The sequence below is a fragment of the Girardinichthys multiradiatus genome, chromosome 5 (assembly GCF_021462225.1).
Source record: "Girardinichthys multiradiatus isolate DD_20200921_A chromosome 5, DD_fGirMul_XY1, whole genome shotgun sequence".
In the NCBI taxonomy this organism is placed as follows: domain Eukaryota; kingdom Metazoa; phylum Chordata; class Actinopteri; order Cyprinodontiformes; family Goodeidae; genus Girardinichthys; species Girardinichthys multiradiatus.
In genome coordinates, this window is record NC_061798.1 from 20,537,931 (window position 1) to 20,559,355 (window position 21,425).

A 21,425-nucleotide genomic window follows, 5' to 3' on the forward strand; every position below is an offset into this window, starting at 1 on the left:
CAAGGACTAAAACTGGGAGCTGGTTCCACAGGAAAGGAGCCTGATAACTAAAGGATCTGCCTCCCATTCTACTTCTAGAGACTCTAGGAACCACCAGTAAACCTGCAGTCTGAGAACGAAGTGCTCTGTTAGGAACATATGGAACAATCAGATCTCTGATGTATGATGGAGCTAGATCATTAAGGGCTTTATATGTGAGGAGGAGAATTTTAAATTCTATTCTGGATTTAACATGGAGCCAATGAAGGGAAGCTAAAATAGGAGAAATATGATCTCTCTTTTTAATTTTCATCAGAACTCTTTCTGCAGCATTTTGAATCAGCTGAAGGCTTTTAACTGCATTTTGTGGACATCCTAAAAGTAACGAATTACAATAGTACAGCCTGAAGAAATACATGGACTAGTTTTTCAGCATCACTCCTGGACAGGATATTTCTAATTTTGGCAATGTTCCGGAGGTGAAAGAAGGAAATCCTAGAAACCTGTTTAATATAGGATTTAAATGACATGTCCTGGTCAAAAATAACACTAAAGTTTTTTACTTAATTTATTAGGCATCTCCTCCATATATGATATGATGTAGTCCCATTCCATGAATTTTAATATCATTGAAAAGTTCATTCATTTTAGAAACTCAATTCACTAAGTGAAACACATTTTAAAGATTAATTGCAAACAGACTAATGATTTCAATGAGGATTTTTCTGATTACAGCTAATGAAAACACAACATTTAAGATTACAATATCACATCACACCAATAAAAAACATTAAAAAAAAGAAATGTGGGCTTATTGAAAAGTATTCTAATCCATAAGTAAGTTTAATTCCTTCTTAATGGTTATTTTCAAAAGGTACTTTTAATGTGACAAACAAGGCTCATTGGAAAACATATTCTATTTTTTTGAATATAACTATATAGGGATCTTTAAAGAAGCCCCATATAAATATTAATATTACAATAAAGTGCAGTTTACAAAATGTATCTGAAGTAATGGTTTTCTTCTCATTCTTAAGGTTTATGGAGGTTTTCTTTGGACGTTGCTGTCTCTGTTAATTGACCTTCAGACCAGCCTGTGTGCCATTTGTCATGTGCTACTTTTTAAGACGCCTAACTTTGACCTATGAATCACTCAAAAATTAAAAGCAAATTCAAATTACATATTTTGTTTACTGGCTGTAACCAAGACGCAATCTGGCTTCCTGTTCTTACTCCAGCTCTTTGACAATGTCCTTTCCACTTTGTTCAGCTCTGCAAGGATGCTTTGTTTCCCTCAGGACAGCTATGGTGGAGCACATCTGAGCAGCTGCCCAAAGGCTCGTAGGGAAAGGCTGACTCTGCTGACGTCATGACCTGCTGCTTGGGGCTTTTTCAAAGGCCATCTGGAGAGCCATTACCAGCAGAAACAGCAGCCCAGCACGCAAACCTTCCCATTCATCAAAGCCAGAGAGAAACCAGGAAAAGCACTGAAAGGAACATTAGAGAGTCTCAACTGTGCACCAGACTGGAGATTATAGTATGATGGGAAAAATATCTTGGATGAGTAGGAAAGAGCAAAGAAAAAAAGAGGACAGCACGGAGTGTTGTGGTACTTCTTGTTGGTATGTATCTGTTGAATGTGCAAATAGGATATCTCCACTGTTATTAATGTATGTCCTATGCTATATCTGACAGTCAGTAAACATTTATATTTGCTATTTTTATTTTGTAGAACAATCATGTTTTCTAACCATATTGTTTTATGTCCTTAGAAGGTTTGAATGTTCCTTCAATTTAAGGGAAACACACGTGATGGTTTTTTTAAAACAAAAAAAAAAACCTAACCAGAAATGTCATCATGGACTCTATCCTATGTGCAGGAGCCTCTTTTTAGATTGGGTTGGAGGCCTGAAACGCAACAACAGATGCTTTTCGTTGAACTTCTTAACTTCATCTCTTTTAACTAGTATGTGAGAGTGCAAGCCAGTGTTCTCTTTGTATGGTGTGGGAAATCAATGATAAACTCAGAACCTTAAAACTAAGCAGACGGCATGTCATCTTTTCAAAAACAATTTCCAGGATCATGAGGTTTTACATCTGAGTGGAAAACATCAGAGAAGTTCAGCGTTTCCCAGAGTGAGCAGAAGTTTTGCAGATTAGGAGCTCTAAGTTTTCATTTGCTTCGTTTAGTTTCTTTGGGAAGAACATCTTAATGGATTTTAATAAAAGCTAATTTGTGATATGTATATTGCACTTCTTTCCACGACTTCTCTTTCCACTGATGTGGTATTCTTGACCTGATTGGATTAATCTTTTTCCATAGAGCGAGATGGAAATTTTATTGTGGTGTCTTACATGACATGTGATCAACTTTGCTTTTCCACTAGGTCCCATATCCATGTTTTGAACCAGAGGGCCGTGACCCTTGTTGCCGTAACGAAGGGAACAGAGATGGCCTGGGGCCCCGGCTGGCATGGCAAGGGTGCTGGGAGGATTAGTTAAGATTGCCTGCAGATGTTTCAAGGGGCCCTCTGCTTACTTAACAAGAAGAACATAAATCTCTCAAGCTCTCTGCTGCACTGTATTATGTGAGGTCACACATGAGGCCATGTGGCTCTGACTTCCTCTCTGGAAGTACAACAGCATGAAATAAAAGTATATTGTTGTGGTACAGAGCTATAATGAGCTTCTTTTAACAAACACTGCTTTTTCTTTTTTTCTTGTTTTGTGTCTGGTTTAGCATTGTGTATGATGTGTTCATAATTAATAAAATAGTTAATAGAATAGTTTTATTATTGTTTCATATTTGTTAAATCTGATCTTATTTAAATTCAATCATTTAGAAGAAATTAAAAAAGAGTTTGAATAGAAATGTGCAAAGTCATATGAAAAAAACGTTGGATTATAAAATGTTAAAATCATTAATTGGCTAATAAACATGAAGAAAGTGCACATAACCAAAACTCTTAAGTTTAGAGGGCAACAATCTGTGAGGTAAAAAAACACTCAAAATTGATCTTAAAAGAACTTCAGAGATACTCATCAGTGTTTGTAGAGAATGTCCAAAGTTCAGAAAAAACATTTGAGTATTTGGGAGATTCCCAGAATATTTGTAGCAATATACTTTGGTCAAAACAAAACAAAAACTGAACTTTAAAGACTATGAAAAAATAATGTGGAACACGACACTAAACTCAACATCTCTCATCTCTTTGGGATAATTATCATGGTGGCAGTATTATCCCGTAGTAAGATTTTTTATTAATGTTATTTTAAATAAAAATGATAAAAAAAGAAAGTTGCAGTAATTTTCCAAACATCCAACTTTTGACATGAAACCCATTTTCAAGGTAAGAAACTAGACAATATAAATACCTGTATTAGTTTAAACTCTGCCAGAACTAAACAGAATTTAGCAAATACTTTCTCTGACCTTACAAGGTACTTTCAGAAAAATGCCATGTGCTTAGGCACGTTAAAGGAACTTACTAGGAACTTTTAATGCACTTTCAAACAACTTATCATGTATTTTCACGGAAATAATGGGACTTACCAGATGCATTCTTGGAACTTAAGGTACTTTAAGTAATGTCAATGGACCATTCAGAATATTTTTCTGAAACCTTCCAGGTACTCATTGAACTTACAAGCTGATAAGTTAAATTAACCTGTTATGTTTCAAGAAAGTATCTGGTACGTTCCAGAGAAATTCTCCAAAGCAACATCGAAGTTCTAGGGAAGTATGAGCTGTATTATGTTACTACCACTTCTTTAAACTTATGTAGAAGATTGTTATATAATGGTTCAGTGGAAAATCAAAATGAGAATCTCAGCAAGCAGTTATTTTAGTACATATTTACAGATAATTAAGTTGAAATATGCTTTCCAGAATTCCCCAAATACAAAATTGAATATGCCTTCAAGCCTGAACACCAGAAACACTGATACCAAGCTTAACTTCCTGCAAAGAAGCAGATGGTGGTCCATGAAAGTGCAGTGGCCATAGAGTGCACCAGGGTTACGGCAGATGAATGCAGATGACAATTCAGTCTCCTATCAGAGACTAACCTGAAGCATGTGATTTAGGACCCAGTTTGCATTAACTTGCCAAGTAGCTACCAGTCGCTTTGCAGAGGGGGACGTCTTGGAAGTGGTGATGCTATTCCTTAGAGTTGTTAGCGTGATCTCTCAATAGCCAGTTTGATAGCTATAACTGATGCTGGATATCCAGCATGTAAAAGAAAGACGCCAACCATCAGTAACGGGATTAGTCATTATTTAAATAATCCAAAACAGTTAGAGGCTTTGTAAATTACTCACATTTAACCATTGCTATTTAGTTAATTTGCTAATAACAGTATGGTAACATTATTTAAAAAATAAAAAATAAAAGCAATTGTCTGCACAGAAAATTACTATAATAATCAAATGATCACTGAAGATTGATTTAATTTGGTTTGGTACAAAGATGAACTCACTGAACTAAAAAGGCTAAAAAAATACTGCAAGAATTTTCTCCCTTTTTAAAGCCTAGTGGAGATCTTTCAAATATCTGTTTCCCAGAGAAGAAAACTAACAACACAGTGCATTAAATGTTAAATAGTTACAGTGTGCTATGCCAGTGAAAAATAAAGCCTCTCAGTGACAGAATGGTGAGTCAAAATGAGAAAACAATGGCAAATGCTAAAATTAATACAATTCATAAGAACGTGTGTACTGCTTTGTTTCAGTAGCTCACATGGGGCCTTGGCTGTTATACATATATACTGAATATATATATATATATATACACCGACTATATATATATATAGATGTCACGTTGCCACTTCCTCCCACTGTTCTAGAGCCAAATTACTGCTGATGATGTAATTCACAAGTCAGTGGTAAAATAAGATGGAGACGTGGTGTTGAGGTTCCACTTCCTGTTCAGACTGCATTTAAGCACACAGTTCAGACTTTGCTTAGAGGCTCACTTTTACCACAATGGCTGTCCTGTACTGTTGGTCAACCATCTCACAGCGCCTCTCATATGTTTGTGTTCATGAAGCAGACACCCTCTCAAACTTCAGGCTAAAAAAATCCTCAGTTAAAAAAACAGCTTAAAAGAGTTGTTGACTTACAGTGGTATAGCCAAAATTTGGTCAGAACATATTTTCTTGTTGCCATTTTCAAATTTATCACAATTAACACATATCTGCCGTTCTTAAACGGCATGTGTTATGTTATTTCCCAGTTCAAAAAGTGGAGAAAAGACAAATGAGCTTTTGGGTCATGTCATATTTATATCATAGGGAAACATGTAGTCATAAATTATCAAATGAAACTTTGATCAACTGAAAAACATTTGGGGTGACAAAGACCACAATGTTGATTAAACAGATCTAATTTTAAAATGACGTTAACCCCAGCCTTGGTGACAAAACAATTACACTTTACAAAAACTCAAGCAACAATTCAAATTTTTTTCCACACATTCTTTTTTTTATTATTTGTAAATAATAAAAATGAACTTTTTTTTATGTATAAAACATACACATCATTTGAGCCACATCTGTTACAAACAAGAAATGTTGCAGTGAATGCTTTACTTTTCTCTAATTTTCTCTTTGCTTCAGTGGAACACAGAAGACTGTAAACAATTAGCATTTTTTTCTCATGTTAATACTGACAAAAAGAAAAGGGAGGCAGGGGGCTTCACCAAATAATGCAAAGAAAATTCCCAGGAAGTGGGACTGAAATTGGCCCTTTTCAGTGCTCAGACTGTGGTACACCCTGTGACCCATCACCTTGATGCGTCCCAATGCATGGTCCCTAATTGTACATAGTGTTATTACTTCATAAATGACTTTGCCACTTTTGCAATAATCAGTAGTAGACTGTTGAATAATATGATTCTCTGCACATTGGTTTATCTTCGGTATAACTTAAGAGCTCATGTGTCGGCATATCTGAAATTTTGTTAAAACATAATTATTTCCATATAGTTGGATGTGATTTGTACATATTTATTCATACATCACCACAGCCCCTCTGAGGTATACTGTGAAGTGAAATAATAATAGTAAGAGGGGGTGTGAGCTTTGCTCATACGACTGTACAGTACAGTACACATATTCTAGAGGGTCGGGGAAAGACATCAGCATTATCTCGGGGTTCAGTTTGAGAGACATTCAGCACCAGACAGAGGGATGTGGAACAGACTCCAGCTGAGTTCAAATGTCTTTTGCAATATGGGAATGGCTTCTTGGTCTTTAATATTCAAGTACAAGCAAACTGTACAACTGCATGCAACATACAAGCGGCCCTACAGTACTTGGAACTAACACGCATCTAGTTCAGTGTCTTTTTTTTTTTTCTGTATCGGTGTAACAAAAAATAAATGTGCATGCTGCTTGAAACGGGTCCCCAAGTCATGCCAGCCCATCCCTACATGGCTGCGTGAGGTGTCTGCAGACAGAATGGTGGATGGGTGTTGGTGTCCAGATTTTTTTTTTTAACGGAGATGCACGAAGAAACTGTGATCTATTCTTCCTTTCTGCTTGTCTGTTATATCGAGACAAAGAAATGAACAGAACCAACAGGATTGTTGCTTTATTTTTCTTTTTAATACCTACATGTTTTTTTGGTTTTTTTTTTGGAAAAGTTAAACTTTTTCTAGTAAAAAATCAAGCTCTTGTGCTTTTATTAAAAAACAAGATAAACTAAGGTTTGGATAAAAACCTTTAACGTGCTGAGGTGAGGGAAGGCACTCCCTCAGAAATGTGAAAAATTACATGGTCCAATCCAGCTCTGGCATAGGTGAACAATAGTATTTATTTATTTATATTTATTTATTTAACAGAGATACTATACCCTTGTGACATTTTAAAGTGACACAAATTTGTTTTATTTGTCAACCCCCAAGGAGGCCTACAACACAATTAAACAAAGACAAGTGGCCTGCATGTCAAGCCGTGGTTGAACAACATTGATTTCATTATTAGGTGTTAAAATCTAAGACATGTCACTGTTTTGGTCCATCAATTTGCCTCCTTTCTAGGCTCATTTCCTTGGCAACAGTCTTGGAGGATCATTAGGAAGTTTGCTGCATCTCAAAGACTGGAGATGGTTTAGGGCATAAAAGCCAGATTTTGCAGGAATCTCCTCTTCGATTCTGCATTTCCTCTCCTAAAAATGAGCTAAAATAGCTGGTAAACAAACAATTGTCTCAATTGTTTAAAAACTGGTGTCTGGTTTAGAATTTATTAGTTCTGTGGGGTCTCCTGTTTCGCTTTAATGGTTGTTTGTACACACCTAGACTCTTCAGAAAAGTACATCTGGAAAAACTGATTTCAATGTGTGATATTAATCTAAAACAAATACTAAACTATAAAACTACAAATTATTTTATGAAAAATTGGGGGCTCATCTACAATTTATCGATTGTATAAAATTAACAATTTACGCTTCCATTGGTTGTTTGTTGTTTCTTCTTAACTTGTGAGTAAACTTGTAAATATCCAGGATTCTCAATTTAATTCAGTTGGTGAATGTGCATTTAATATCTTGAAAAAAAAGATTTACTCAGAAAATGAAACTAAAATAAACAATAAATTAAATGAGTGAAAGTGAAATACTAAAAAATAAGGGATTTGTCAGGGAATAATAAATTCAAAAAGTAGAGTTTTTGATGTCTTGCGCGTTCGTTGATTCTTCTTTATTGCTGAGTAAAGTTGTAAACAGTCAAGACTTCAATTAAGTAAATTTATTCATTTGCCTTTAACGTAAAAAAATCTAAAATAAATAAATCTAAAACACAAAATGTATATAATGAAAGATTGGGGGCTAATCCAGGATTCAGCAATTCTGCAAATTTTACAGGTTTTGCTTTCATGTTTGTTCTTTTTTTTCCCCCTGGTGGATAAATCTGTCAGTCAATACGATACTCAAATTAATTCTATGATAATTTGCTTTAGGCATGCATTAAATGGGGGCCTTTTGGCCCCAATTTATCAGATGTTCCCTTAGTAGTTCAGTTGGTATATAGTTTTTTCCACACACTTTTTCAAGATTTATTAATCTGCAGGCAAGAGTAGGATATTCTCAAATCCTTTGCCAAGTGGCACAAACTTGTTTCTCAGGGTTTTTTTAGATCATAATAGTGCAAAATGATGTTTGCCATCACAAGATTTTTGGTGATATGTTTATTGTAGCTACATAAACTGTGGCATTGAAGTAGCCCAAATATAGTCTAGGTCCGCATGTAAAGGAGAAAAGCCATAACAGTGCAAATGGTTTACACATTGAGGGTTTTGGACACTGGGACCTTTCTGCTGGAGACCAACGACATGGGCTACTGTCGAGTACTACATGAGGGGTTCCGAAGGGGAGACTGGTCTGGTTTGGATCAGCTGGAGGAACTCTGCAATAAATGTGTGTGAAATAATTTTAGCCTGTGCAGTTCTGTTAAATATTGTGCTGGACAGTCATGTTCAGTGTGATGCTCTGCAGTGTGATGGGTCAAAGGGCCATTAGCCAAAGATTGGACCACATTCAGCACATCTAATAGGTGATTGTTAAATACTTACATTTGCGGAGAATAACACTAAAATAACAATGCTTAACAACATTTGCAGAAATTTATTTCAATAGGGAACAATATTTATGTTTTTTGTGTCTTTTAGCTATCTGCAATCTTCTGTTAGGAAAGGATGTAACTTTAAAATCAAAAAGAATTTCACACTTTCCATTTTATTTATATCACAGTCTGTGGGTAGGACCACTGAAATCTTAGATAAACCTGAGTGCGGTATGTAAATAATGATGCTCTCCGACAACCAGAATTATCAGCATCTGAGGGGATTGTCAGGTATACTTAAAGTTTCATAAATCACACAGTGTACTTCTCCTGCCATAATTTCTGTGCCCCAATCTTCCCCAATATTTGATAAATGAGGCTCATTGTATGCAGCAAGATCTCCATTGGTCCACCCAAGATATTTTCAGCTGTTTTCAGTGATAGAACAGAGTCAAAATGGCGGACCATCAGTTAGTATTTCCTATCTCCCTGCAGAAGAGTTGCAGACTAAATTCTTTTTCTTTTAAACTCTTTTCTTTTAATCTCTTAATCTCTTTATTTATCATGCACACTTCAGACAGACCACATACCATGAGCATTTTGCACACTGTAAAAACATTTTGTGCCTGTAGTAACAAAACGAAAGAAATGAACGCCACAGAATGCACTCCTAAAAGGCGATGGCCTCAGAGTAGTCATGGTAAACATGTTGAAAAGAGAATATTTTGACAAAGAGAGGGACCAGTGATTGAGGCACCAGAAGGAGGCCCTGTGCTCCCAGACTGAACACCCATCGGGTGGGGTGGGGGGGGGGGAATAGGGCGGCACCCTAACTGGGGGCCAGGAATACCGGCAGTCTGATGGGCTTCTGGAGGAGGCCACTGCACAAAGGAGTGTGCCCCCTGCAGTGAGCGAAGGGATTTAACCTCCTTCTTGAGGCCATACATTCCAATGCTTACATACATTTCTTTGCTAGGTTGATTCAGTTAAAAACCACCCTGTTTCTTTTTTATTTATTGACACTCATAGCAGTCATATTCTGACTGGAGAGCAAGAGATAAACTATGAGACTTTCTTTGAATGGAAACAAAACACCGAAAAATGACGCTCCCTACAACAGATAGAAATAACTGCGGCAGGAGTGATTGTCAGATTTCAACAAAGCTTTCTTGTTGTAACCATTTCTAATTGTTGTTGTTTCTGCCTTTTCTTGTATGTGCCTCTCTCTTTCATGTCATTTTTCAAGTTTTTTTTTTCTTTCCCTCGAGTGTTGGTGTAGAGTTGTTGGTCCACTAGGATCGAACCCCAGGCGGTCCCGGGGAGCTGTCAAGAGAGGATTGGGAAGCTCTCCGTGTAAGGGATGCCAGCGTCGGATCAACCAAGGAGGATGGGGGGAACAGCTTGTACCAACCAATGACTGTGTTTGATAAGTCTAGCTCATCCAGCAGTATCTGTGCAACTCCCATGAAACTTTTATGGTCCATTCGGCCATAGTCTCCCCAGACAATTACCTGAGAGAGAAGATGTAATTTAGGCCACGCAGCTCTATCCTGTGTGATGAGGAGAAAAAAAATTGTGTCACTCACCTGTAAGACTTTCCCATGCGGGCTCTCCTCAAACAGCAGTGCTTGCTGGTACAGTGGGTCAAGTGTTTTCCGTGCAATCTTGGTTTTCTTTTTGGCTACATATGCTCCATTATTCAGTAGGTAGACTTTGACATATGGAGCTATAGAAAAAAAAAAAAAAAAAAAAAACAATAAATAGGTATTTCAGTTAAAGACAAGCTGATCCAGATTCTTTCAAAGACCTGGTTTTGGTCAAATTGTAACAAAAATTAAAATGAAAAAAATTAATCTCTGTGCAGAGCATATCAGATCAGAAACCTTTATTTGTCTCACAGTGGGGAATATGCATTGTTACAACAGCAGCAGAGTAATAGCAGTGATGAAAAGGTTTAAATAAAATGATCATAATTTTAAAACAAGAATTAAAAACCTACTCCGGAATAATACACGACTGTATAAACAATACAGCAATTTGTCACTGAAACTGCCCTCCAGAACTGACAGGTTGTCCTACAGGGGTTGTGACTCATGGTACAGCATGGATGTAAGTTTGACCAGGTCCCTTCTGTCACCCAACTCCTGCACTGAGTCCAGAGGACAGTCCAGAATAGCGCTGGTACTTATAAGAGTCCACTCTCTCAATGTCTATTCCATCAATGTTCACCAATGTGGAGACAGCGGCCCGCAGTTTGCAAAAGTCCGCCACCATCTCCTTGGTTTTCCCTGCTTTGATCAGGAGGTGGTTTAGCTGACACCAGTACACAAAGTTCTGCGTAAGTCCTCTGTATTCTGCATTAACGTCATTAGTAATTAAGCCGACAATCATAGAGTCATCAGAGAACTTCTGCAGAACACTGCTGCCAGTGTGGTGTCTGAAGTCTGCTGTGTTGAGGGTGAAGAGGAAGGGGGCTAGGACCATTGGCGGTTCTAGACAGGGGTTAACAGAGGCAAGTGTCCCTTTAGAACTGCTCCTGGCCCCTAATGGCCCAGGTGCTGAAGAAATTAAACAAAATCAGTTTCTTATGATATGTGCTGGCACTGAAACCCTGATTGGAACCTTGGACCAATTTAATTATTTACCTTGAATCAACCAATAAATCAAAAATTATGGTGTTGCACATTTAGCTTCACAGGACCACAGTTTTCATCAGCTAGATCAGGGGTCTGCAACCTGCAGTTCCAGAGCCCCAAGTGGGGCTGTGTATCACTTAATATAGTAAATGATGACATATTGCCCTGTTTTTTGTAATATTCTTTTTTTCTGTGCCTCCATGAAAAAGCATTGGCCCCACCCTAGCCACTGGCTAGGACAGTCCCATAAGAGGCACCCACACTACAGTTCAGCAGGTCAGATACACAGTTGCAGGCTCCTACAAACTGACTGGTTCGTGAGGTAGTCCAGGATCCATTCTGACAGCTGATGGTCCACTCCTCTCCAGTTTGTCCTTCAGAAGCACTGGTCTGATGGTGTTAAAAGCACTAGAGAAATCAAAAAACATGATTCTCACAGTGCTGTCAGGCTCTGTCCATGCAGTGGTGTTAAAGCAGTCCCTGAGAACTTCCCCGCTCTCCACAGTCCACCTCTTCACCACACGTGGCACCACAATTCTGTCTGTGTATAACAGGTTTGTACAAAGTCTGGAGATGGACAATGTTGTGGTCAGCTCTCCCAAGTGGAGTCTCCTTGGTGTTGGCATAAAACAAGTTCAGTATTTTTATTGTCTCTGGTTGGGCAGGTGACATATTCGGTGTATGTGGACAGAGCTGATGAGGGAGATGCGTGTTTGAAGTCTCCAGAGATGAGGAACAGAGCATGTGGGTGCAGTGTCTGCAGCCTGCTGATGACCGTGAGCAGAGCATCAGAGCCTGTGTCCTCATTAACAGAGCAGGGATGAGCACTGCTATTACATGAGAAAACTCCCAGGACACATAGTATGGCCTCATGCTAACTGCTAACAGTTCAATCTCTGTTCCCCGATTAATGCTTTTTATGTTATAGACAAAGCAAGAGAGAGAAGTAAGGCAAGGCAAGTTTATTTATATAGTGCTTTTCAGCAACAAGGCACTCAAGGCGCTGTACATATGGAAAAACATGACGATACAGAAAATCAAACAACAGAGGTAATTAAAAAAATTAAGTAAATAGAATGATGGATAAGAAAACAAAAGGAAAGTTGGACTGAACACTTAACTAAGCACATTCAAAGGCCACTCTAAACAAATAAGTTTTTAATCTTGATTTAAAGCAACTTAGGGTTTCAGCACTTTTACGGTTTTCTGGGAGTTTATTCCAGATTAGTGGAGCATAAGAACTAAAAGCTGCTTCTCCATGTTTGGTTCTGGTTCTGGGTATGCAGAGTAGATTTGAGAGTAGATTTGACCCAGAAGACTTGAGAGGTCTGGGTGGTTGATACACTGACAAGTCTGTAATGTATTTTGGTGCTAAGCCTTTCGGTGATTTATAGACTAACAGAAGTATTTTAAAGTCTATTCTCTGAGCTATAGGGAGCCAGTGTAAGGACTTTAGAATCGGGGTGATGTGCTCCACTTTCTTAGTTCTAGTGAGGACGCGGGCAGCAGCGTTCTGGATCAACTGCAGCTGTCTGATCGACACTTTAGAGAGATCTGTGAAGACACCATTGCAGTAATCAATTCTACTAAAGATGAACACATGAATTAGTTTTTCAAGATCCTGCTGAGACATTAGTCCTTCAATCCTGGAGATGTTCTTTAGGTGATAGAAGGCTGACCTTGTTACTGTCTTTATGTGCCTCTGGAGGTTCAGGTCTGAGTCCATCACTACACCCAGATTTCGAGCATGATTGGTGATTTCTAGCTGTATTAACTGAAGCTGTGTGCTAACTTTTGTCCTTTTGTCCAAAGATTATTATTTCAGTTTTGTTTTGATTCAGCTGAAGAAAATTTTGGCACATCCATGCATTGATTTCTTCTAAGCATTTACCCAGCGCTTGAATGGGTTCATAGTCACCAGGTGACTTCGTAACATATAGCTGTGTGTCGTCTGCATAGTTATGATAACTTTCGTTGTTGTTTATTAAAATGTGAGTTAGGTGGAGCATGTAGATAGTGAATAAAAGGGGCCCTAAGATGGACCCTTGGGGAATGCCACATGTGATTTTTGTGTTCTCTGATGTAAAGTTACTTACTGACACAAGAAAGTCCATGTCCTTCAAGTAGGATTTAAACCAATTGAGTGCTGTACCAGAAAGGCCAACCCAGTTTTCCAGGAGCTCTAATAAAATGGAGTGATCAACAGTGTCGAATGCTGCACTAAGGTCCAATAATACCAGCACTGTGGCTCTTCCACAGTCTGCATTTATACAGATGTCATTGAACACCTTGACAAGAGCAGTTTCTGTACTGTGGTGAGCACGGTAGCCTGACTGGAAGACATCAAAGCGGCTGGTTGTTGTTAGGAAGTTGTTTAACTGTTGAAACACAGCTTTTTCAATAATCTTACTGATGAAGGGGAGGTTTGGGATAGGCCTGTAGTTCTGTAGTAGCAGCTTGTCCAAGTTGCTCTTTTTCAATGTAGGTTTGATAATTGCTTTTTTCAGGGCCTGGGGGAAAACACCTGACAAAAGGGATGTGTTTATTATTTGTGTTAAATCAGATGTTATTACGGGCAAAGCTTTCTTAAGGAAAGCTGTGGGTAAAACATCGAGACAGCAGGAAGAAGAGCTTAGTTGCTGTACGATTTCTTCTAAGTTTTTGTAGTTTATTTGGTGAAATTGGGACATTTTGTCAAAATCAGTTCTAGTTGGAGACAACTTTGGTACTGGAGTTGATGTGGATGTGCTGACTGCCCCTCTAATCTTTTGGGTTTTTTCAGTGAAGAAGTTAGCAAATACATTGCAGGCCCTGGTAGACTGGAGTTCAGATGCTACAGTTACAGTAGGGTTTGTTAACCTGTCGAACGTGGCAAATAATGCACGAGCATTGTTAATGTTTTTGCTGATGATCTCAGAAAAGATTCACTTGCATTTTTCAGTTGTAGGTTATATCTGTATAGCCTCTCTTTATAGATGATATAGTGAACCTGGAGTCCAGTCTTTCGCCACTTGCGTTCAGCTTTTCCACACTCCTTTTTTTCACTTCTGACTGGTAGAGCACTTCTCCATGGAGACATTTTCTTCCCAGAAAATTTCTAAGAGTGTCACATAGATCTATTGCTCTTCTGTCTTCAAGATTGTCTATGTGAATGTTGAAGTCTCCCACAATAATTAAACAGTCATAATCTACACATATCACAGATAAAAGCTCATTACAATCACTGAAAAAGTTCGTTTTGGACTTAGGAGGCCTGTAAATATTCAAGAACATGGTTCAGACCGGCCTCTTAACCTGGAGAGTAAAGAAGATATGCGTACCTACAGTGTCTTGCAAAAAGTAAATTTATTTTTTCACATTTTGTCACGAAAGTGAAAGACAGAACCTAAACTTTTTGGCCTATATGAATAACTAAGAGGAAAACCAACAAACATGGTGGTGGCGGCGGCATCATGCTGTGTGAATGCTTTTCTTTAACAGAGTTAGAGGCCTCAAAGGAGTACCCTAATATATAACCAGAGCTAAAATGGAGTGGTTAAGATCAGAGCATATCTATGTGTAAGAATGGCCCTGTCAAAGTCCAGACCTAAATATAACTTAGAATCTGTGGCAAAACCCAAAAACTGATGTACATAGATGCTGCCCATCCAATCAGACTTTGCTTAAACAATTAACAAAGAAGATTTTAGATATGATTAATCTATCTTTAGTAAATGGATATGTACCACAGGCTTTTAAGTTAGCTGTAATTAAACCTTTACTTAAGAAACCTTCGCTTGATCGAGATGACTTGAAAAATTACAGGCCTATATCCAATCTTCCATTCTTATCTAAAATACTTGAGAAAATAGTTGCTAATTAAATGTGTGAGCATTTACACAACAATGACCTGTTTGAAGAGTTTCAGTCAGGCTTCAGAGCTCATCATAGCACTGAAACAGCTCTGCTGAAAGTCACTAATGACATTCTTATGGCCTCAGATAATGGACTTGTGTCTGTACTGGTTCTGTTAGATCTCAGTGCTGCATTTGACACAGTCGACCATAATATTTTCTTAGAAAGGCTGGAATATTCTGTAGGGATCAGGGGAAAAGCGCTAGGCTGGTTTAAATCTTATCTGTCTGACAGATTCCAGTTTGTTCATGTAAATGATAAATCATCTTTAAACTACAGGGTTAATTGTGGAGTACCACAGGGTTCAGTACTTGGGCCAATTCTCTTTACTATATATATGCATCCAGTAGGTAAAATTATCAGGCAGCATAGAATACATTTTCACTGTTACACTGATGATACTCAGCTTTACTTATCCATAAATCCTGATGAACCCAACCAGTTAGATAGACTACGAGCATGTCTTGAAGATATAAAAACTTGGATGACTTTAAATTTTTTGCTTCTAAATTCAGACAAGACAGAAGTTGTCGTCTTTGGACCGGAGTCTTTAAAAAAGAAACTGCTTAGTCAATCACTTAACCTGGATGACATTAAACTGACCTCCGGTAATAAAGTAAAAAACCTTGGTGTTATTTTTGACCAGGACATGTCATTTAAATCCCATATTAAACGGGTTTCTAGGATTTCCTTCTTTCACCTCCGGAACATTGCCAAAATTAGAAATATCCTATCCAGGAGTGACGCTGAAAAACTAGTTCATGCATTTGTTACTTCAAGGCTGGACTATTGTAATTCTTTACTATCAGGATATCCACAAAATACAGTTAAAAGCCTCCAGCTGATTCAAAATGCTGCAGCAAGAGTTCTGATGAAAATTAAAAAGAGAGATCATATTTCTCCTATTGTAGCTTCCCTTCATTGGCTCCCTGTTAAATCCAGAATAGAATTTAAAATTCTCCTCCTCACATATAAAGCCCTTAATGATCTAGCTCCATCATACATCAGAGATCTGATTGTTCCATACGTTCCTAACAGAGCACTTCGTTCTCAGACTGCAGGTTTACTGGTGGTTCCTAGAGTCTCTAGAAGTAGAATGGGAGGCAGATCCTTTAGTTATCAGGCTCCTCTCCTGTGGAACCAGCTCCCAGTTTTAGTCCGTGAGGCAGACACCCTGTCTACTTTTAAGGCTAGGCTTAAAACATTCCTTTTTGATAAAGCTTATAGTTAGAGTGGCTTAGGTTATCAGGGAGGGAGCCTTCCTCCCTCCCTGTTGGTTGGAGTAAGGGGGAGTCAGGGTTAGTCTAAACCGGCTCAGTTATGGTTGAAGTCCAAACACACCCTCCATTTCTGCTACCTGTATGACCCCTTCTCTTTTCCAATGGTTATAATCATTCTGACAGAGTGAGGTATCCCGATCCTTGTGGTTTTTAGTATAACAATGACCATCAGTGGGACCCTTTGTGGGGTGCCTTGAGACGACATTGTTGTAAATAAGCGCCGTTTAATTAAATAATCTGAACTGAAACTATCTGTGTAGTTATGCTGCTATATGCTTAGGCTGCTGGAGGACATAATGACCACTTTCATCCTCCTTGCTACATTCTCACACTACTCTCCAATTTTGCATTATTTGCTAATATTTCAGTTTTTAACTTTGTTCTCTCTTTTCTCTTCCTAGAAGCTACACCTGGCCTGACTCTGTGTCTACCTGTGACACCTTTCTGGAGAGGGCATTGTCCAAGCTTCTGCTGGCAACAACTTAATGCTCACCCTCTATCGATGATCCACATGGCCCTGTCTTTTAGTGTTTAACCCTTTCTCTCTCCTAGATATAGCAATTGACTGAGCTTTTACTGTAACTAACTCTATGTGCTCTCTTTCAGACTCTAACCTTGAAAACTGGCTCAGAGTTTATCTGTTCTTTCTTTCTAGGTGAAACGACTAAAGGAGCTACATCCATTAACTCCTGGATCAGTGCTTCTTTGTTTTCTTTGTGTCTCTGCTCTGTTCTCTCGGTCGTGGCAGATGGCCGCTCACACTGAGCCTGGTTCTGCTGGAGGTTTCTTTCTGTTAAAAGGGAGTTTTTCCTCTCCACTGTCACTACATGCTTGCTCAGTATGAGGGATTGCTGCAAAGTCAACGCCAGTGACTGTCCACTGTCTCTACATGCTCATCTGGGAGGAGTGAATGCTGCAAGTCACTGACTGGATGCAATCTGCTGGGTTTCCTTAGACAGAAAAACTTTTTATCCAATTTGAATAAATAACTAACCCTGACTGCACTGTTCAATGGTTAGGATTAATTGAAATGTATGTACCTGACTGTTGTGAAGTGCCTTGAGACAACATGTGTTGTGAATTGGCGCTATATAAATAAAACTGAATTGAATTGAATTGAAGGAGTAGAAAAAAATGCCAGTCTCTTCAAAAGCAGTGTTTCACAATGAGTAGGTGAATTATTTGCACAGATTCAAGACCAGTTTTTCATTCAGCAAATTAAAAGTAAAATGAGCACAGCTTATATCTATAAAAAACAGACTGGCTAAAGAAAGGAAAAAGTGAGAATGGTTGTGCAATCACTCAACCAAAGAAGTCAAATGAAGAGAGTTACTGGACCAGGTCTAAAAAATAAGAAGATGTTGGGCAAAATGCAAGTACAAGGCACCGCTACAAACCTAAAAACACAGAAGCTATCCTTCTGGTCCACGTTCTTACCGGGCAAAGATTTGGATCCTGGCTTTTGTACGAGTCCTCGAGCTCTGATGACCTCCACCTCCAGCTGCCCTTTTTTCTCTATCATTCCAATCTGAATGTCACCTGGTTAAAAGAAAGAACAGAGACTGGTGAGAAACGAACAACGACAAGTGTTTAAAATTATGTGGGGACGAGATGCTTGCTACTTGAGTCCAAGTCTTAATTTTAGATCATTTTGCTCAATACCCTCTTGCAAATTTGACTTCCTATGTGTAAGGTAACAGATAAAGCATTACCTAATTACCAAATTTTCTCACTAGTGCCTTTTCTAACTTGGTTTACATAACACTGCTGTATTCGGGAATGAGTAGTAGTAGCTGAATTACAGTTGAAACAAGATATGTTATCTCAGTCTTTGACATTAAATTAGACTTCCTAATCTGACATCAGTTAGGCTTCTGGATATTACTTCTTTTTGCTGAATAAAGTTTTTTTTTTAATGGTGGACCTTCACAAGTCTGGTTTTATACCTGGGTACATAAAGAAGAGGGGTTCTGTGTCCAGGAGATGAATATGTTTTCTTGGAAAATACAAGTATTAGTCCAAAAACAAAAGGTAAACACTTCCATTTTAATTTCATGAGCATCTTGCTCATAAAATTAATTTTTTTGTGTTTAGCTGTTGTAATCATTGTTACATCTACAGGGAACCATCCCAACTTGGAAGTATCATGTTTTGGATGTTTTTGCTACAGAGGGGACTTTTGTACTTCACATAATAGATGGTGTAATGAGAAAAGAACATTTCGTGGAAATATTGAAGGAACGTTGGCCAGGAAGTTAAAGCTTGGGTAGAAATGGGTCTTCCAAAAGCAACAATAACACCAGGCATAGCACAAATTAGATCCAAGTGGTTTAAAGACAATAAAGTCAATGTTCTGGAGTGGCTATAAGAAAGCCCTGATCTCAGTTCAATAGAAAATTTATGGGCAGAGATGAAAAGGTGTGTGAGCCAGGCGGTCTACAAACCAAGTGACACAGGTTCTGCCAAGAGGAATGGGCCAGAATTTGAGCAAACCTTTAAATTTGAAAAACAAATCTCTAAACAAATAGATGTAGAAGCCAGAAATAGAAAGCACAATTGACCTAAACAAGAGTTTAGACTGATTTAATGTCATAAGGTTAGAAAAAGGTTGTGTCTTTTTATACAGTGTATGAAAACATCTGGTGAAAAACAGGATTTATAAATAAATTAGAACTAAACATAAAACTACACTGAATAGAATGCATATATATTCAAATTAACAAAAGCAAAAAAAAATAAAAAATAGATTTTGAAAAAAGCTATTTAAATAGGATGAATATTTAAAATATTTTCAATTAACTAAGGAATCTGAATCCAAGATTAAAAGAAAAAGGATGAGAAACATTAAACAGACAAGAAAATGCTCACAGGATAGCAAAAGACATATAGAGGCAATATGAAGTAAAACAAGAACAAAGATAAGAACAGACCTTATGTGAAAAGGAGAAAATAGTTAGAAAAAGATATGAAATAGGATGATAACAGAAAGAAAAAGAAATGATGCAAGATCAGACAAACAGTCAGAGGAGCAGAGAGGACAAAACATGACCTGATGAGAAGTAAGAGACAAAATGAGAAGACATCAGAGAGGATAAGGAAAGATGATACTTAAGAATAGAATAATTAAGCAGAGTGGATTGATAAGACAGTAAAAAATACAAAATAAAAAGAGTTGTAAAAAAAGAAAGAAAAGACAGGTAGATAACAGGTAAACAAGTCAAAGCAATGGGGAAAGAAAAAAACACTAAATACAGCGATGAAACAAAAAATAAGATAAGAGAAATCATGAGCTGAATGAAAGGAAAGCAGTAGAGACCAGTATGACAATTTAGTACCTATGGCAGGAGTAGCAAGTGTTTGCCTGCCGACCAACTGTGCTGGTCCCAGTCCATCCAGGAAATCGCTGAACTGGCTGCTGGCACCCAGATTCACCCCAGAAAAGATCAAACTAACACAGAAAACACAAAAAAATGGAGCAATTTGTTCCTCATGAAGTTCAGTTAAATCACTGTAAATCTTTTCTGTTTCTCAGAAGGTGATTTGTAGCACAGAAAGAGTTTGACGGTTTACTGACTTTCCCTCAGAGTTGCAGCTGTTCATGCTGCCGTTGTTAGACTCTCTGCTGGGCTGCCGGCTCATGTTCCTGGAAAGCTCCACGGCCATGCCAGTCTCTGTGCTCCTCTGGATGGGGATGCCCTTTTCCCTTTTATTCTTCCCCTCTGGATAAAAAAAGGTAGAAGAGACAGGAGCTGTAGTTTTAATCCAACTGTTCACAGCCTTCGAGTTCGATACAACAGATAAACACAAGCTCCTGAGGTCAGGCAGAGACTGTTCCAAAATGATCCAAGTCTGCAGTTTTGATTCAAATTATTGCATCAACATTTTAGTGTGTGTTTTGTGGGTAAATCTTTGAATGAATGTTAAATTTTCATCATGACATTATGGAAAATAATGAACTTCATCACAATATGCTAATATTTAATGCATTATTTAATATTACTATATATTTAATATTTTGAGAAGGACCTGTATATACCCCTTGAACATTTTCATATTTTGCAACGTTACAACCTCAAACTGCAATGTATCTGGACCTTATATGAAAGATCAACTCAAAGCAGCAGATAATTGTGCGGTCATAGGAAAATGGCACAGTTTTATTTTTGCTTTTAGAAATTGAAATCTGAAAACTGTGGTGTGCATATACAGTATATGAAGTCTACACTACTATCCCAAAATGAAATCGAGTGCAATCAACTGGCTTCAGAGGTCACCTAATTGGTAAAAACTCCACCTATGTGCAATTTATTTTCAGTATAAAAATACAGTTGAGATTAGGAGTAGCAAGAAGAGAGCTACACGAAGGTATGTTTGCAGTTTGCCACAGGCCATGTAGGGAACACAGTAAATATGAGGAAAGTTAACACTGCACGTCACTCTTAATGCACCATTCTCATGGTAAAACATGGTGGCGGCAGAATTATGTTGTGGGAATGCTTTTGTTCTGTGGAGACAGGGAAGCTGATCAGAGTTGATTTGAAGATAGATGGAGCTAATCCTAAAAAAAAAAAGTTAATGGCTGCAAAAGACTTGAGACTAAGGTGGAGGTTTATCTTCCAGCAGGACAATCCTAAACAGCTGGAGCAACAATATAGTGGTTTAGATTGAAGTATATGAAGTACTAGAATAGCCCAGTCAAAGTTCAACGACTATACTTCCCACTGGATTAAAACCACCGCCTTTGTTGTCTGGAAATTGAAAGGTTGTGAGTTTGATCCCATCCTCCACAACATGCCTCCTTGTACAAAGCAATTTACTCCAAATTGCCTTCTGCTCTATTTATCCGTGGGTGAATGTTGTGTGGAAGGATGTAAAGACTTGCAGCTGTAGGCAAAAGGTGGTTCTACAAAATATTAGACCCAGAGTACGTAGAGCACCACACACGTCAGATTTTTATTTTTAGAAAAGCATTTATGTGATTGTTGCTATGGTTTTATTTACACAAGGGAAGACAGACATTTAATACGAAGAGAAACATTTTAGTAAAATAAACTACACTCCATGGTATGTTATGTAGTC

The 21,425-nt window shown here is 38.0% G+C and overlaps 1 protein-coding gene and 1 long non-coding RNA gene across 20 annotated transcripts in view; one reads left to right on the forward strand and one right to left on the reverse strand.

Moving 5' to 3' along the window:
• The first annotated feature begins 980 nt into the window (after positions 1–980).
• Positions 981–2,681, forward strand: LOC124869113. Its single transcript, XR_007038489.1, has 2 exons — positions 981–1,601; positions 2,367–2,681. It is a non-coding gene; the product is annotated as an uncharacterized LOC124869113 (long non-coding RNA).
• Positions 2,682–5,438: 2,757 nt separating this feature from the next.
• The window catches only part of rims1b (regulating synaptic membrane exocytosis 1b), a 107,700-nt gene continuing 91,713 nt past the window's right edge, over positions 5,439–21,425 (reverse strand). For all 19 annotated transcript variants that reach the window (XM_047365035.1, XM_047365036.1, XM_047365053.1 and 16 more), the window contains 5 exons: positions 19,921–20,065; positions 19,682–19,794; positions 17,784–17,885; positions 10,123–10,262; positions 5,439–10,047 (listed from right to left, as the gene is read on the reverse strand). In XM_047365035.1, coding sequence (XP_047220991.1) covers positions 9,829–10,047; positions 10,123–10,262; positions 17,784–17,885; positions 19,682–19,794; positions 19,921–20,065 — 719 coding nt within the window. In that variant the 3' untranslated portion in view covers positions 5,439–9,828. The remainder of the gene's footprint in view (positions 10,048–10,122; positions 10,263–17,783; positions 17,886–19,681; positions 19,795–19,920; positions 20,066–21,425) is intronic.